Source organism: Hylobates moloch, unplaced genomic scaffold (genome assembly GCF_009828535.3).
Source record: "Hylobates moloch isolate HMO894 unplaced genomic scaffold, HMol_V3 SCAFFOLD_12, whole genome shotgun sequence".
NCBI lineage: Eukaryota > Metazoa > Chordata > Mammalia > Primates > Hylobatidae > Hylobates > Hylobates moloch.
Genome location: NW_026652287.1, coordinates 21,494,046 through 21,512,523, shown reverse-complemented (window position 1 = coordinate 21,512,523; position 18,478 = coordinate 21,494,046). Strand labels below are relative to the sequence as shown.

General features: G+C 42.1%; 1 protein-coding gene across 14 annotated transcripts in view; it reads right to left on the bottom strand.

Moving 5' to 3' along the window:
• Window positions 1-60: 60 nt before the first annotated feature.
• Window positions 61-18,478, bottom strand: part of ATXN2 (ataxin 2) — a 150,947-nt gene continuing 132,529 nt past the window's right edge. For 7 of the 14 annotated variants that reach the window (XM_032168661.2, XM_032168662.2, XM_032168663.2 and 4 more), the window contains 7 exons: window positions 18,226-18,410; window positions 17,776-17,908; window positions 12,388-12,441; window positions 5,059-5,204; window positions 3,879-4,106; window positions 1,530-1,698; window positions 566-687 (listed from right to left, as the gene is read on the bottom strand). In XM_032168661.2, the coding sequence (XP_032024552.1) occupies window positions 659-687; window positions 1,530-1,698; window positions 3,879-4,106; window positions 5,059-5,204; window positions 12,388-12,441; window positions 17,776-17,908; window positions 18,226-18,410 (944 nt within the window). In that variant the 3' untranslated portion in view covers window positions 566-658. Of the gene's footprint in view, window positions 688-1,529; window positions 1,699-2,894; window positions 2,970-3,878; window positions 4,107-5,058; window positions 5,205-12,387; window positions 12,442-17,775; window positions 17,909-18,225; window positions 18,411-18,478 lie in introns of all 14 variants that reach the window. The other 7 variants (XM_032168668.2, XM_032168669.2, XM_032168666.2 and 4 more) reach the window with 5 other exon arrangements.

Below are 18,478 nucleotides of genomic sequence, written 5' to 3'. Positions count from 1 at the left end.
GCTTTGATATTAAGTATCCTACAAAGAAGTTGCTTATACAGACACACACTACTAACTTGATCAGTTTTTAAAACTTTTTTTATTTTTTAATTTTTTTAAGTTTTTATTTTATATTATCTACAAAGTAAAAGTTTTTCCCTTAACTTAAAAGTTGAACCACTGTAGACAGTGATCACCTCATCAAACTTGATTTATAAATAATAATCCGTCAGTTTGACGGTAAGAATTTACTGAACCTTTGTCAAGTTTAGTAAAAGGGCGTTCCAAGTCTTGATTTTTTTTTTTTTTTTTTTTTTTAGCAGTAATAGCAGCAAGAATCACTCTTGTTACTTCTTTTGCTAGCTGATGTGTTCATGACTTTCAAGGGTTATTAAAAAATAAATAACTTCCAGTTTCGGCAAGCAGAGCTGGGGTACCTGCGGGACTCTGAAACAGCGTATGGAATTATGGAATAGCCCCCAAGTTCCTAAATGCCTCTACTCGGTCCAAGTATCTTCCACTGCAAGTGAACTGTTAGCATTCCTATTGGATGTTACAAGAAATCAACATATGTATTTTAAAAACAAAATAAATGAAATTCTAGTTTTCTGTGCTTCCAGTTGGTAGAAGCAGTAGAAGGGAGGAGGGAATTTGGCCTTTCGGTTCCTCCAGGGCAGCCTTACAACTGCTGTTGGTGGTGGGCTTGTACTGTAAAAAGAAAAGCGAACATTGAAACAGAAAACTGGCAACACCACACATCAGCCTAGTGTCTCTGCAGCACATGATTGTAAACTATCCTCGTGCTAGCTGAACAAAACTCAAAATTGAATTCACTTTTCCCCCCTCCCATCTGCACCAAAGTGGGGAGGGTTGGGTGGGTGGGTAGAAACAAACCAGTCAGACGTAAAACCACTTCAGATAAAACTCCCAGAAGACTTGTTCATGGGGTAGAAAAAAAGGCCTTAACAAACCCCCTCCCCAAATACTAGCCAAGCACCAGTATTGCTTTCAGAATAACAGGTCAGACTGTGAAGTATCGCCATGGCAGCCATCAAGTAGTAGAGCACAATCACAGGGCGCTCTCCCCTGGTCAGGGGCTGGGGCTAACGCTACACTCAAAGCCAGTCCATTCACAGCGCTTTCTCAGCAGTATCTTCTCCAGAGCTACAATCAAACTCTGCCATGGTAATAACCCCCCACATGTCAGACTTTTGGGACTCAGGAAGGAAAACACTGCCCTGTCCAGCCTATCATAACAAGGAAGGCCAACTGAGTCCTAGGCATGCATCAGCTACACAGAATGCTGCTGCTGCTGCTGCTTCTCATCAAGCCAAATCCTGTATACCATCAGAACACACACAGACTCGGCTCCCGGAAGCCTCAGGCCCTGATGCTGAACTGATCGTCACAGTCCCTCCTGTGCACACTCCTGGACGGGTCTTGCTAGTTCTCGAATGCGGGGCTTGAAGCACTGGCCCTGCCTGCCATTCCACCTGTGCGAGCAGAATGCTTTGGGGTGCCCCGGCGGCCCCTGCACACACACGCCTCACCTGAAGGGTGCGTCATATAGGGGAAATGCGCTGTTGTCGAGACTGGAATGGGCTGTAGTGCACTTTGAGCGAGGGCGGCCTGGGGACCGCCGGGTGGCTGTGTCGTCATTAGCATCATTGGCGCATGGGCAGTTGGATGAGAAGGAACCATTCCTGACTGTACATGAGCCTGAAACAGAGAGCTCTTTTACGCATACAGGCAACATCTCCGGCTTCAACAACATGTCAACTGTGTTCCTTTCACTGGGCTGGGACTCTCAGGAAACGGCAATGGTGGGCCTCAGGGCCCAGTTGTGTTCTCTGGGGACAATCTCTAGTAGATTATCTATTGACCTGAAGATGAGCTTCACCTTTGGGCAGATCCTGCAAGGGTCAGGGAGCAGGCACCAAGTGAGCCTGGGTAGAAGTCAGGGCTGTGCTGTCCTAACCCATGACATTTCTGATCACTGTATTCTACGTATGGGGTAAGATCTTCACAAAGATTAGACCCTGGATCTAAAGGCAGCTTTCTCAACTTAATATCATACAAGATTCAATGATGCTTCAGAATCAGGCTGCCATGTGGGGCCTGAGGTAGTTTTGCAGATAACATCCCTTTCAAATAGGAAAGCAGATTACTACATTAATAAGCAGAGACTGTCACAGTCCAGTATGTGAATTACTTGGACCTCTGTTCATTTGCCTCTCTCCCTCTGCTTCTGGTCTGCTCACCAGGCAGTGAAAAGACTCTTAGGCCCCCGTGACTCTCTCAGAGATATGCTGATGGAGCAGGAGGAGGAGGAGGAGTTGGAGTTTTTAACGGCTCCAGTGAGATGGAAAGGAGTAACCTGAAGTCATCTGGGCCAGCCCAGTGTCTCTGTACCAAGTTCAACCTGGTGTCACTCACTGTCAAGTTGGAAAGGTGATTTTAGTCAGCCCAAACAGCTGGATTCCAGCTCTGCAGGGGGTTGGCAGGGCCAGGAAGAGCCCTTGTTTCCTTTTTCCCACACTGTGCACTGTTCTAGACTACTATAAGCCTTGGATGAAATGCCGTTTTTACTCTCACATATTCAAATGGGCACATGGCATATTTGAGCATCCCTGTGTTAACCTTTTTGCTCTTTCAGCACAAAAACAGAGGTTTTAGGGATCCCTGACTTACATGTAAGTTCACATGCCTACTTAGCCACCAGCCTCTGCTAGACACGTACAGGACCCCAGCTCTTATGAAGCTGACTCCACCAAACCACGCTGGCCCACACGGACCAAACCGGCTTCCCTCCCCACTATCAAAAAGCAAATCAACTGCAGTGCGCTACACCACAGAACCTAAACTTTGCAGGGTGAGGACGCCCAAACTTCCCAGAGCTGTGGAACTCTACTTACAAGGTAGCCTTCTGAGAGATAGATCCAACTGAGTCGCATCTCTAGCCCACACCTTGCCAGAGCCTCACTGGCGCACTATTTAACAGGAAATGGAATTCATTGTGGCAGGTCTCACTTAGACCCGCCTCAGAGAGTTCTGTTATGAAAGTAGCAGAGACATCTAATACAGCCAATTCACCCGTAACAGCCCCAGGGAGGGCCTCAAGGCCAGCGTTAGAGCCCAACTTCAGTGCAGCTCCTTCTCCTCATTAAGACAATCCCCTGGGCCCTGGAGTGCAGGGACCTTTGTCAGCAGCTGATGCAGACAGCAACCACTGAGATGGCAAGCACACCTTTCACCTGTAGCAGCTTACACTGGAGGTGAGCTCCAAAGTGCTTCCAGGGCTGCTCTTAAAGAAAAATGGGACCACCTGGGTGCTTCCAGCTTCTAGTTACACTGCACCAATGTCCAAGGCCAAGCCCTCTCAAGAGTACAACTTATGGTCAAAGCAGATATATGGATAACCAGGGAAAACAATTGGAGAGATGTGTCTGGAACTCATGTGAGTAACAATCAAGTTGACAGGCCCCGGTAGTCACCTCGGAGAGCTGAGACTCTGTGAAGGCCATCATCCCTGCCTGGCTTCCGAGGTAAGTGTGTAGGGGGGATATATATGTATACATATATATAGTAGTGAGGCTATACAGACGTAGCAAAGCAGACACAGAAAGGAAAGAAGGACTGGGTTGCATTCCATAGTCAAAGATATTTTTAAGGTCTCAGTTGGAAAACTAAAGGACTGACCAGTCAGCACCTTCACTGATCCCATGACAAAACCACACAAACATTCCCTTAGGGCCAGATCACATGTATTTGAGAGGAAAAGGGAGACAGGCAAATGGCATGACACACAGGGTTTCCTAGCTGGGAGAGCCTCTAGCTGCTTACTGATAACCTTCACATTCGACTTGGCCTTCACAGAAAGTTGGCTAAAGCTGGTTTACCTGAGGTACGTGGGCCATGTGGGGTGGGTTGGTATACGCCGGCTGAACGTGAGAAGGATGGATCGTAAAGACGGTCTGTTGTGCTGCTGGGAAACTATTCTGTGGCGACTGCGTGTTGGAGGCAGGTGTCATGGAGGGTGGAGTTGGCGCAAGCCCCGCGTGGTAAATGGCTGACTGCTGCTGTGGACTGGCCAGATGGAGAGCCTGGGCGGCCTGGTGCTGATGGTGCTGCAAAGCGACAGGAAAGAATGGAGAGGAAAACTTCTTTAATGAAAAGCAGCCAAGGGATACTCACAAAGCTAAGCTTTGCACATGTGGGCCTATGATGAGGGGTACAGGGGAATGTACAGGGTGATAAGAGCAAGACTGGAGGTGCCTCCCATCTGGACACTCCTTTCTGGGGTACAGAAGCCTGATTCTCAGCCTGGCAGTTAGAAACTTCTGAGCATACTAAAGTCAAACAAGACTACTGCCCCAGGGAACTGATAGACATCAAAGACATCTTTAACTGCCTCCATTAGCAAACATAATTCAAGAAGCTCATAGGAAAATAACCTCATCACATAAACCTTAAAAATTAAAATTTAAAAGTCCCAAGCAAATAGGAATTTGCCTTATGAACTTTATGTTAAATTTGACTTTTCATAATGCAAGTTTCCAGAGCTTATCCAATCACCTCATTATCAACATGTATCTTAAATGTGATTCTTTTGTTTTTTAAATTTTTTATTTTTTTGAGACAGTCTCGCTCTGTTGCCCAAGCTAGAGTGCAGTGGCATGATCTCTGCTCACTGCAAGCTCCGCCTTCCGGGTTCATGCCATTCTCCTTCCTCAGCCTCCCGAGTAGCTGGGACTACAGGCGCCCGCCACCACACCCAGCTAATTTTTTTGTATTTTTATTAGAGATGGAGTTGCAGTGTTCACCAGGATGGTCTCGATCTCCTGACCTCGTGATCTACCCGCCTCGGCCTCCCAAAGTGCTGGGATTACAGGCGTGAGCCACTGCGCCTGGCCTTTAAATGTGATTCTTAAAACCACCACCCTAGGGGCACAGCTGTATCCATCCTCACGAGGGTGGACATGCCATGTGTTCTAACAACGCGATACCTGGCACCTGAAAAAAGCATTCAGATACTAGGATGAGGAAGCCACTCCATGCAGACCTCTGAGTTGCCCTTACCTGAACAGGACTGGGTGCAGGATGACTTCCACCATGTTGGCTTTGCTGCTGTCCAGTGGGGGTAGCTGAAGGCTGAGGGTGTGGAGTATGTGGGTGCAGGGTAGCGTTAGGGTGCGCATACTGCTGAGCAAGGGAGCCCGTGGAAACTAAAGTGAAAGAAAAAGGAGCATGTACACAACCGATGTGTGACAACCTCCATCACTCCTCTACACTTCATCAACTGAACTTTCTTGATGGTTACAATGCATAACTGACGCCACTACCAATTTCTATAGATGACTCTCTTTAAACCATCCATTGTCTTGAAAAAATAAGTGTAGCTATTGCTTAACAGACTAGCATTTGGTTCATATAATACAGCTCTACATATGATATTAAAATCAAATTAGTTTGCATTTACTCTTAACGGTCAACTAGGTTTTCCCAAAAAGGCGACTTGAAGGCATAGGCAGAAACTATTCAAACAAGTGCATTTTAGGCGCACACTCTTTAGTTCAAGGCCATCATCTGGCTAACCTCACCATGCTACTGCCCTGGTGCAATGTCCTGAGGGCACAGACTGTATTGAGTGTGGCGGAGGGTGGGGGTGCGGGCACTGTGTATGGTATGTGGCGAGGCCAGGATCTATCATCAGGGCCGAAGGACCACAATCTCTCTCAGCTAATAACAGGAGCCCCTCTGCCACTCAGTTTACTTCCCAGGCCCTAATGGAGGATCTCCCATCTTTGCTTTATAAAATAAATATAGAAAAGTAAACTCCCTTCTGAGTGCCCCAGGCCTTCAGAAAGAAATTTACTAGAGTAACTTCAAAGGACAGCATGATGGGCCAGTTTAAATCAAAGATAAGAACTGAAAGCCAGTTCTTTGTGAATCTCAGCATGGGCCAAACCTTGGTACAAAAACCATTTCTTCATGTCTTTCATCTTTTTTTTTTTTTTTTTTTTTTTTTGAGATATAAGTCTGACTCACTCTGTTGCCCAGGCTCACTGCAACCTCTGCCTCCCAGGTTCAAGCAATTCTCCTGCCTCAGCCTCCCGAGTAGCTGAGATTACAGGCATGTGCCACCACGCCCAGCTAATTTTTGTATTTTTAGTAGAGATGGGGTTTTGCCATGCTGGCCAGGCTGATCTCAAACTCCTGACCTCAGATGATCCGCCCACTTCAGCTTCCCAAAGTGCTGGGATTACAGACGTGAGCCACCGTGCCCAGCCTGTTCATGTGTTTCAAAAACAGTTAAGTTGACAATCAGAAGCAGAGTAGGATGTGTTCACTGCTTCCAGTGACTATGGACAGCACACTGATGATACAAAACTAACCTCCACGTGGCAATGAGCTGAGAACACAGCGTTCTCAAGACAACTCTAGCAAGGTATAGTTCCCAGCCCTCTCTTGAGAAACGAATCCTAAAATCCCTCAAGATAATAAGCCCATACACAGAAATGATTCCAAAACAGTTCCCCACATTCTTCATATAACGTGTTAGCAAACACAGACATATGCAGGACTGATTGGGGAGAGATGCAAGCACAGCTTTGGGAACAGGCACCCTAGTTCCAGCAGTCTGGTAGGCAAGGCTTCCGAGTCACCAGCATAGACGACTCTGGGTATATTCCACGTAAATGGTGTGCAGAGGGTTAGGCTAGGCACGTGGAGCAGTTCTATAATGCTAGGTGTTGTAGGGCTAAGGGCCACCAACTCTCCAGCCCAGTTACGTCTCCAGCTGCAAAGCTATCTCTTAGCAGAGGAAAGGGCAAAGCAAAGAGCCAATTCTAGGACTACCTGTGCATCCACTGCCAATGCCACAGCTGGCATTAATATTCCTTCATATCCAGTTTAGACTGGATACAGCAGCTTTGTTTATACACTGGGAAAATTTTCCAGACTGTAGGAATTAACATATGCCAGAACATTTTAACAAGAAAACTGTGGCAAACATATTCTCTGAATGTTTTTAAGAGTAGTGAATGTCTTCTGGGAGCTAGAACAAATGATGTACAAATGATGAAGCCTTCCTGAGCTTCACAGTCCCATGAGTCTATGAAGACAGTCCTTTTTTTCTAACTTGCTGGCTTATTAACAGGCTCTCTATCATCATCATACTCATTAAGTTTACTTCCAGCTCCCCCAAGTTGTATAGGCACTGACTTGGTCTAAAAGATTTGATGTAAATTTCGAACCTGAGTTTGTTGTTCTTGTAAAAATCTTACGTTCATTTTAAAAATGTTATTTATTTGTTTAGTTTTTGACAGAGTCTTGCTCTGTTGTCCAGGCTGGAGTGCAGGGGCACCATCTCGGCTCACTGCAACCTCTGCCTCCCGGGTTCAAGCGATTCTCCTGCCTCAGCCTCCCAAGCAGCTGGGACTATAGGCAAGCATCACCATGCCTGGCTGATTTTTGTATTTTTAGTAGAGACGGGTTTTGCCATGTTGGCCAGGCTGGTCTCGAACTACTGGCCTCAAGTGATCCATCTGCCTCGGCCTCCCAAAGTGCTGGGATTACAGGCATGAGCCACTGCGCCAAGCCATATTTGTTTATTTTTGAGACCCAGTCTTGCTGTCACCCAGGCTGGAGTGCAGTGGCGCGATCTCGGCTCACTGCCTCCGCCTCCTGGGTTAAAGTGATTCTCCTGCCTCAGCCTCCCAAGTAGCTGGGATTATCTGGCTAATTTTTGTATTTTTAGTAGAGACGGGGTTTCACCATGTTGGCCAGGCTGGTCTCAAACTCCTGGCCTCAAGTGATCCATCCACCTCGGCCTCCCAAAGTGTTGGAATTACAGGCGTGAGCAACTGCACCCGGCCTAAAAATTTATTTTTGAATAATAAAAAAGCCACATATAGCTAAGTAGCTACTACAGTGGACAGTGCAGTTTTGTTGTTGTTTTGAGACGGAGTCTCGCTTTGTTGCCCAGGGTGGAATGCAGTAGCGTGATATCGGCTCACCGCAACCTCTGCCTCCTGGGTTCAAGCGATTCTCCTGTGTCAGCCTCCTGAGTAGCTGGGACTACAGGCGCGCCTGGCTAACTTTTTTGTATTTTTAGGAGAGACGGTTTCACCATGTTGGTCTGGCTGGTCTTGAACTCCTGACCTCAGATGATCCACTCATCTTGGCCTCCCAAAGTGCTGGGATTACAGGCGTGAGCCACCACGCCCAGCCACAAAACGTTCTATTGGATAGAGATGTCTACAGTTGTCCATGGTCCCCTACTGTTAAACCATTAGCACTAACCCCTACTGCCACCCTAGCCTCTTAAAAATGTCATTTGTAACAATCTAAATTTGTCTAAGTAAGAGTAATTCCCAAATCCCAAATTCTGTTCATGGAGGTTCATAAAGATACAGTACAGAATCTCAGAGGTTTTTTTTTTTTTTGTAACTTTATTCAAGAAATTTTGTACTAAAAAGTTTGAAATTTCACTTTTAAATACCTTCTAAGCAAAGTATGAAGAATATTAAAAAGTAACAATAAATATAGAAAATAATTATGCCCATGAAATCTCATAATTAAGTTATTCATCAACTGGAAAAATGTAAAAATCTTGAAATCATTTGAAGAGAAAAGTAAAGATGAAATATTTTTACTATGCATTTTTAAAAGGCATCTCTGCAATTTAAGTTTACCAGTATTTAAAGACTATAATACGGTGTTCTAATCTATAGCTAATTTGCATGCACAGCACAAATACCCAAGCTGAGTGAATGTACATAGGCTTTGTTTAAAAAAAACAAAAACAAAATCCTTTCCCTACCTAAATACCAGTGAACTGCAAGGCATTGATTAAAAAAAAGACGAAAACCACAAAGGATGTGTAAAATATGTATCATACGTTGCAAACAAAATTTAAAAAGAGTTAATTAGAAATATTTCCCTTTGTTTTTTTTGTTCTAGCTCAAAAGATCTGAAAGGAAGCACCTTAATCAGGAATTCTTTTCCTCCTTGATTTGAAATTGGGAGAAATGGAGCCGGGCACGGTGGCTCACGCTTGTAATCCCAGCATTTTGGGAGGCTGAGGCGGGCGGATCACCTGAGGTTAGGAGTTCGAGACCAGCTTGGCCAACACGGTGAAACCCTGTCTCTACTAAAAATACAAAAATTAGCTGGGCGTGGTGGCAGGCGCCTGTAAATCACAGCTACTCAGGAGCGTGGGGAAGGAGAATAGCTTGAACCCAGGAGGTGGAGGTTGCAGTGAACTGATATCACACCACTGCACTCCAGCTTGGGCAACAAGAGCGAAACTCCGTCTCAAAAAATAACAAAATAAAATAAAATAAAATAAAATAAATAATAATAATAAATTGGGAGAAATGTGAAACTTATACTTTAAATCAATACTAATAACAAAAATACAGTTCGGTTCCTTGATAGGCCAGTTAAGTAAGAGTGATACACAAAGTGGGGTAGGAAGAAAATTTAAAAGCCAGGAAAAAATAGCTTGGAAGACCAGAGAGACAAAAAAGGAACCGGAGGCCAAGGCGGGTGATCACGAGGTCAGGAGTTCAAGACCAGCCTGGCCAAGATGGTGAAACCCTGTCTCTACTAAAAACACACAAAAAATTAGCTGGGCGTGGCAGCAGGCGCCTATAATCCCAGCTACTCTGGAAGCTGAGGCAGAGAATTGCTTGAACCTAGGAGGCGGAGGCTGCAGTGAGCCGAGATTGCGCCACTGCACTCCAGCTTAGACGACAGAGTGAGACTCCATCTCAAAAAATAAAAAATAAAAGGAACCAAGATAAGGTAAACAAGGAAAAAACACAGGAGAATCAGGGAAAAGGAGAGTGGAGTGGGAAGGGCAGTGGGTTCTGACCCACGCATATTATTTCACTGCTTTTGTTATATATGCTCATTCTGGCTAAAGATCCCAGAGAGGTTAAAAATAAAGTTAATTTTATTTGTAATTCTGATTTATTCATCAGTTAAACTTCTATTTATAAAACATAAGTAGTCTTCCTAAAATCTTTTAGATTAAAGATAATCAAAGACATATGCTTCTTTGGTCCAGACCTAGTCCAGAAGTTTCACACTCAGTGTTCCTTGACATAAATATTTAAGATTCTAAACATATGATCAGTCAAAAATCCTTAATAACACTAACCACATTCCAGAACTAGTTTCCTCAGCTGTGATCTCACGGAAGCAAATTAAGTACATAAAGCTGTGTGTTTAATTTGTAACTAGGTTTTGTCATTTTGACTTTGGATGCACAAGTCATAAGAGATCACCAGCATTGCAAAACTTATAAAACAAAACAAAATATTCCAACTTGTAAATCTGATGTTAAATTCAGAAAAAGGGAAGTGAAGGAAAGTTGAAAACTCTAAAAGGGGAATAAAAGGCAACTTGACCAAACCATAACAAAATGGCTTAGAACAGGGGAAAATGAAGCAGCAGATTAAATTAGCAGCCCAACTGTTAGTTTCTTTTAAAAAGTGCTGATACTCCCTTTTAGGGGAAGTTGTGCTAAGGCAATTAAGGCTTAGGTGTAATGATCAAGGACCTTTTAGCTACTTACCAGGAAAACGACACCAAACTACTAACAGAGACAGTAAGATGGTGAGGATAACTACATTTGAGACCTCAAATTGAGTATATAATAAAATCACCTACTATCTTTTACACACTACAATCACAGACATAATTTCTCCTTTAATAGTATATACATACAGCAAGACTCCTTTTTAAAGAGCATCTATTAAAGGATTAAATTTAACATTTCCTAGCACCAAATAAATAATATATATATACACATATACATATCTATATACACACATATGTATGTATGTATCAGCTTATTTTTGGATACCAAGTCATGGCATAATTAACAAAGATTTAAGGTCAAATGCATTTTAAATGCTAATATGGCATTTAGTAGAGTCAGACATTGAGTCACCCCAAAGTAACTCAAAATGTGCCTAACATAAAATTTGAATCCTTAATATCCTCTAGAACACAACATTTCATACAAGGTGACAATATTAATGGCACAAATTTCTAAAGGATTTCTACAAATATTAGTACTCCTTCCTATTTAAATACCAAAATCCAAGACTAGCCTTATTTTTATTTTTTATTTTGAGACAGAGTATCTCTCTGTTGCCCAGGCCTGAGTGCAGTGGTGCAATCTCGGCTCACTGCAACCTCCGCCTCCAGGGTTCATGGAAATCTTGTGCCTCAGCCTCCGAAGTAGCTGGGACTACAGGTGCGCACCACCATGCTTTTGGTAGAGATAGGGTTTCACCATGTTGGCGAGGCTATTCTTGAACTCCTGGCCTCAAGCAATCCACCCACCTCAGCCTCCCAAAGTGCTGGGATTACAGGCGTGAGCCACCGTGTCCGGCCCTTATTTTTACAAATTGCCCTACAAATAGGAAAAATGTACCTTACAAGTTCATTTCCAAAAGCAAGCTCCGCCCAGACTTTCTCCATGAAGGAGCAATCATTTTTGTACTTTTTGCCAGGTGGGGAGAGGGGACCTAGGCTGTCCAAGATAATGACCTGAGAGGTCATGATCTCTTGCTTAACCTCAAGATATCCTGAGGGGTCTGCTTCCTGAATATTTTATTTTTTGAGACAGAATCTCACTCTGCCACCCAGGCTGGAGTGGAGTGGCACGACCTCGGCTCACTGCAACCTCTGCCTCCCAAGTTCAAGCAGTTCTCCTGCCTCAGCCTCCCTAGTAGCTGAGATTACAGGCGCATGCCACCATGCATGGCTGATTTTTGTATTTTTTAGTAGAGATGGAGTTTTACCATGTTGGTTAGGCTGGTCTTGAACTGCTGACCTCAGATGATCCACCCACCTCAGCCTCCCAAAGCACTGGGATTACAGGTGTGAGCCACCGTGCCCGGCCCTTCCTGAATATTTTAAACCTTTAGCCATGCAGAGGACTGAAAAGTTTTTCTCTTAGTATTTCATCAATCCTATTCAATTAAAAATCCTGGTAGGCATAAATTTTTTCTTATCAGAATATAAACAAACATTTTAAGTTTATACCAAGTTTGTGGCTTGGTGTGTGTGTGTGTGTGTGTGCGTGTGTGTGTATAAAGCTGTTTAGGAAAAGTTTCTCTGAACAAGGAAAATATTAGGCATCTCCCAGTCACATTTGCTTGGTATGCAAAAATTGATTTCTGAAACAACTCCATTTTTCATTAACTCCAGCCTTCTTAAACTGGATTATTTCCATTTTAAAAACTGAATTATTTATATATATAAATACTTTTAATAATTTGACTGGCACAAGGAAAATATTGTTCAACAAGTCTACTCCCTTAACATGTATCCTTTAAAAAGTGTTTTACTGTACAAGTAAAAATTAGTATAAAAAACCCAACTCACTGGCAAAGTAGAAAGAAGGGCTTGTCTCCTTGTTGTATGGTAATTTGGGACATGCTGAATTTGGGAAATAGAAAGGTAAATTAGCCTTTTGAGGTGTGCATTTTCCGAATTTTCTGGAAAGGTTGACATATTAGTAATTTCTTTTTGTATTCATGCATAATTCATTTTTATAAGAGATGACAAGCACTTTAAACATTGCTACAGAATTTTAAAAGAAAGGACTAAACCGAAAGACACTGTTCTTCTGTACTTAGGTGTCAAGTTGTCATGCTGACTTGCTTAAAAGTGAAAGGAATAAAATCATTATCTAATAAAAAGACCAACATGGCATTCTACTGAACAATCTTGATATAAATCATGTACCAAAATAAAACAATATTTTACAAGTTTAATTCAATAGACACACAATTTTGCAAAACATTACTAATGGAAATGTCATTATCCTGAAGGATTATCTAGTAATGGATCCAAAAATTTAGGATCATAGCAAGAATATAAACATGAATATTATTTCTTATAAAAACATGTCTACATAAAGGGGTAGGGTATTTGAGTATATTTAAATACACCTGGAAGGATACACATCAAAATGTTAAAAGGCAGTTGTCAGGTGGAAGGATTATGGATGCTTTTCATTTTTTTTTTTTTTTTTTAACTTACTGTATTTTCTTACTTATCTGCATTGAACTACCAAAAACAAACCAAAAAAGGATTCTGGATCTAATCCTTCCTAATGGCTCTAGTTAGTCGGAAAAGTTGTATTATTACTGCTTCTGAAAGGTAAAAGCATCGCCATAAAACAAAATTAGATGGATCAGAAGAGTAGATGTGAGGCTGGGCGCAGTGGCTCACATCTGTAATTCCAGCACTTTGGGAAGTCTAGGCAGACAAATCACAAGGTCAGAAGTTCGAGACCAGCCTGGCCAAGACGGTGAAACCCCGTCTCTACTAAAAATACAAAAATTGTCCGGTCGTGGTGGTGCACACCTGTAGTCCCACCTACTCGGGAGGCTGAGGCAGAAAAATCGCTTGAACCTGGGAGGCAGAGGTTGCAGTGAGCTGAGATCGCACCGCTGCACTTCAGAATGGGCGACGACAGAGTGAGACTGCCTCAAAAAAAAAAAAAAAGTAGATGTGAGAGGAAAAAAAATTAAAGTAACTTCTTAGAAGGGATGGGGTAGAGGCAATGATGGAAGTTAGATTAAGAGACATCAAAGAGGCCGGGCGCAGTGGCTCGTGCCTGTAATCCCAGCACTTTGGGAGGCTGAGGCGGGTGGATCACCTGAGGTCGGGAGTTCAAGACCAGCTTGACCAACATGGTGAAACCCTGTCTCTACTAAAAATACAAAAATTAGCCAGGTGTGGTGGTGGGCACCTGTAGTCCCAGCTACTAAGGAGGCTGAGGCAGGAGAACTGCTTGAACCCAGGAGGCGGAGGTTGGGGGGAGCCGAGATCGCGCCATTGCACTCCAGCCTGGGCAACAGAGGGAGATTCCGTCTCAAAAATTAAAAAAAAAAAAGAGGCTGGGCACAGTGGCTCACACCTGTAATCCCAGCACTTTGGGAGGCCGAGGTGGGCGGATCACGAGGTCAGGAGATCGAGACCATCCTGGCTAACACAGTGAAACCCCATCTCTACTAAATAAAATACAAAAAATTAGCCGGGAGTGGTGGCGGGTGCCTGTAGTCCCAGCTACTTGGGAGGCTGAGGCAGGAGAATGGCATGAACCCAGGAGGCGGAGATTGCAGTGAGCCGAGATCACGCCACTGCACTCCAGCCTGGGCGATAAGGAGAGACTCCGTCTCAAAAAAAGAGACATCGAAGAGATAAGGTTTTTGACAAAAGCCCTTTCTAAGATAGCTAGAAAGGGAACAAGGTCAATACTTTTTTAGAATGTAATAAAATAATTCTCCTATTTTATCAATTTAACTGTCCAGTAATGTTAGCATATTTGTATTAAACATACTAAAAATTTAAAAACAATAATCAGGATTTCATTTTGCAGTCATTAGTGGTCCTATGTTTTCAATGCCTTTGGCTATGGCCATAACAATTAATGAATGAGAAAAGATGACATAAAATTGTCACCAACATCTGGGTGCATGTTATTCTGTTTGCATTAAATGTTTTAAAAACCTAGATAGGATGTAGCTTAAAAAGAAAAGCACAATTCATACTCAAAGTATTTGGTTCCTCTGAGAAAATGTATGACAATATATTTAATATATTTATAAAATATAAATTGTTCAGGGAAGATGAGTATAAAATTAACACTTCTATGTAAGTTTGCTGTAGTTTATAAGAATGTACTTCAAATTTTGTTTATATTTGATATAATAAGGCTTTGAAAGTCTAATAATTCAAATAAATCACTGAAGATTTAATGAAGAACGTGCTTAAGCAGATTAAATTATGGCTTATGATGGCACAGAACAAAACAATTCTTTCTAATGTTTTCTTTTTTTAAATAGAGACAGGGTCTTGCTCTGTCACCCAGGCTGGATTACAGTGGTGCCATCATAGCTCACTGTAGCCTCAAAGTCCTGGACTCAAGTGATCCTCCCATCTCAGCTTCCTGTGTAGATGGGACTACAGGCACGTGCCACCATGACTGGGCTTTTTTTTTTTTTTTTTGGTAAAGATGGGATCTCGCCATCTTGCCTAGACTGGTCTTGAACACCTGGGCTAAGTGATCCTCCACTTCAGTCTCCCCAAGTGCTTGAATTACAGGTGTGAGCCACCATGCCCAGCTCCTAATGTCCTTTTTAGGGTCTTAAGCACCACAAAGGGAATCTTGATTAACTAGTGACAATCACAAGTCCACAGCCTTGCTCCTAGCCTGCCTCCATACAGACAGCAATTAAACATCACCGGTGTAAACTGCAGGAGAGTAGTTCAGATTTGGCTGAGTAACTTTCTCCTGGCATGAAAGAACTGGCTCTAATGACTAGTTCATTCCAGATTTCACTGGACATTAGATCTAGTGCTTTGTTTTGTTTGCAACATTTCCTATTTGTCCACACATAAATGGACTTTGGGGTCTAAGGCCCCACTGCTCTTCAAATGGACATGTTCTAGGAAGTAGTTATGAAAATCATCTGTACCTCAAACACAGTATTTACCCTATAGGCTGTTTCAAAACCAGTGAACATCCATCCAAAAGATGAAGCCAGATGTTGGTAGTGAATGAACACAATGAGGAGAAAGATTCTGCACAACATTACAGTATTATTGCTACAATGTCTCAAAAGCATGGGTACACAAATAACTACTCTCCAAATGCAATGGAAATTTTAGCTTAAAAGTTTCAGATCTGATTCCAAGGGGAGTATGCCAGAAAATGGAAGGAAAGAGATGTTCTTTCCACTTGTTAAATCATGATGTATTCACCAGAAATGTATAAACAATCATAATGAACTTTTAACCTCAGCCTTTAGCAAACTGGAAAATTGTTAAAATATATACAAGTTGCATAAAAGCCAGCGTGATAAATCAATCGTGCCTTTGCACGCATATTCAGTCCCGGTTAAGACAACTAAAGACAAGCAAATGACAGGGGGTCATAACCAAAATAATAAACCAAGTCAGTTTGTCAGTATCTTTTACAATTAAATTACGGATGGGCTTCTTGAAAAAAATGTTTTCCAAAATGTAGCAATCACACAATTTTTTATTTAAAATGCATAATCCACAATACAAAATTGAAAGTGATAATGTGGAAAATTAAGACTGTACTTAACTGTTTTATAAAACTAAACACCTTTGATCATATACAAATTCCTATCAGCAGTGAGCCTTTGTGGCAGACAAGAACCTCCAGGGAGAAAGCATAAGCTGTGGGTTACAGGTGACAGGAAGGATGATGGCTGCTGCCCAAGTCCTATTCTCATTAACTTACGGAATGTTAAAACTTTTATTCTTCAAAAAGGACAGAGGTGGTATGAAAAGTAGTAATGTCTCAAGAAGAGGGTTTGCTAGAAATCTGTAAATTCTTTTTTTTATTTTTTGAGACGGAGTCTCACTCTGTCGCTCAGGCTAGAGTGCAGTGGCGCGATCTCGGCTCACTGCAACCTCTGCCTCCCGGGTTCAAGCAATTCTGCTGCCTCAGCCTCCCAAGTAGCCGGGACTACAGGCACGTGCCACCACACCTGGCCAATTTTTTGGATTTTTAGTAGAGATGGGGTTTCACCATGTTAGCCAGGCTGGTCTCGATCTCCTGACCTCATGATCCGCTGGCCTTGGCCTCCCAAAGTGCTGGGATTACAGGCGTGAGCCACTGCGCCCAGCCTGTAAATTCTTAAATAACTCAATTTTGCCTAGACATACTCGTTCAGGACATCTAAACTTAAAAAATAAAAATTTTATATTCTTAGTATTTCAAAAAATTTGAAGACGTTTTAAAAATGAAATGTCCATGTAGTCACATGTAACCATAATCTCATTCTCATAGCAGTACACTTTTCAACTGTATGAATAAACCAAAATTATTGCCTACTCCAAACAACCAAAAATGCAAATAGGAAAACTAAACGACACTACAGGAGTTCTCAGAAATATTCAGAACAAAACATCTTAATGAAATCAGTACTATTTAAAAGCATATTCTGAAAAACATTTGAAGCAATCCATTAATTCTGTATCATAAGATATACAAATGGACATTTTATTTTAAATTATCAACAGTGAAAAATCTATTATTTTGGTACTTTAGACAGCTGCTAAGTTGATCTACACAAATTTCTCTGTTTAGTCACAAAACGAAGATGGGTTTTTTTGCTTATTATTCTCATATAAATACGCTTAGTTTTACATAAAATACTTCTCATTTTCATTTCAGCATTCTGTTCACATTGGTTATATTTAAAGTGTGACTCATGTCTAAAATATATCTAATATTACATAATATTCAACCACTTAAAATACAGCATGATGTAGAAACATAGTATTATCGTTATAACAAATAGCAAAAAAAATATGTAATGCCAGTGACCCTCAGATCAAGTAGTGAAGCAAAATGTTTTCATGCTGGAGAACACCTTTATGCTTTTATTATTATAAAATTCTCTTGCATGTCATAGGCAGGATATACCAAAGCATAATACTGATGAGGAAGAGAAGAAAGGTACCTTTCTCCACAAAGATGCTTTGCCATTATATACATCAGTACATTTTAGTTAAAGCAGGAGAGACATCTGAAGACCAGGTACAGAAGTAGAAACTATTTGCCAAAAGTTATAAAGCAAGTCAAGCAAAGAAATGGGTTCATCTTTTCCTTCAGATTCCTGACCCTCAATGTCATAAAAGGTCAGGTTATTCTTAGAGTGTTTTCAGAAACTTAAATTAAGAAGAGTCACACACACTGGAAGAGACAAACAAAGTGCTTCCTACCATACATCGCATGCGTCTGCTCATGAGCCCCGTACTGAGTTGCTGAAGAAGATACTAAACCAGGCTGGGCATGTGTTGGTGGTGCCATCATTCTAGCATTACCCTGTATTACAGGACTATAGACATGAGGATGCTGTGTTCAAACAAAAAATAAAGAAAGAACATTAACACTGCCAATAGAGCCAAGCAGACTTTAGTTAAGATTTTTAACTCCATCGTTTCCAGATTTCCAGAAACAGCTGTAAACTCTCAAATCTTTCTTGGCTGTTTCCTCTGAACCTCTTACAATGATCAGTAACCTTTGAATATATATTAAAAAGGGTCCCCAAGTCCTTAGCTATCTACCCTACCATCACACAAAAGCAAAAATTATAAAGGAAAATCCCTTTACCATATTAAAAGTTTTTTTATATGGTACAAAAATTAAGATTTAGGCCCTACCAGCCTTACCTGAGACTGATAATGTGGCACATGCTGAACAAGGGGCTGATTTGGGAACTGCTGAGGACTGTAGGCAACATATTGCGTGGAGTAAGCTGGTGGGGTGGCTGCAATTGGTGGGCCCGCTGCTGACGCTGGGTGCATCATGGCACTCTGATGATGCTGGTCTTGCCGCTGTTGGGGCATATTTGGTACTGCAGAAAAAAAAGCAGACTGCCTATTAAACAGTATCTCCACAGCATAATACATGCGTTCACATGGT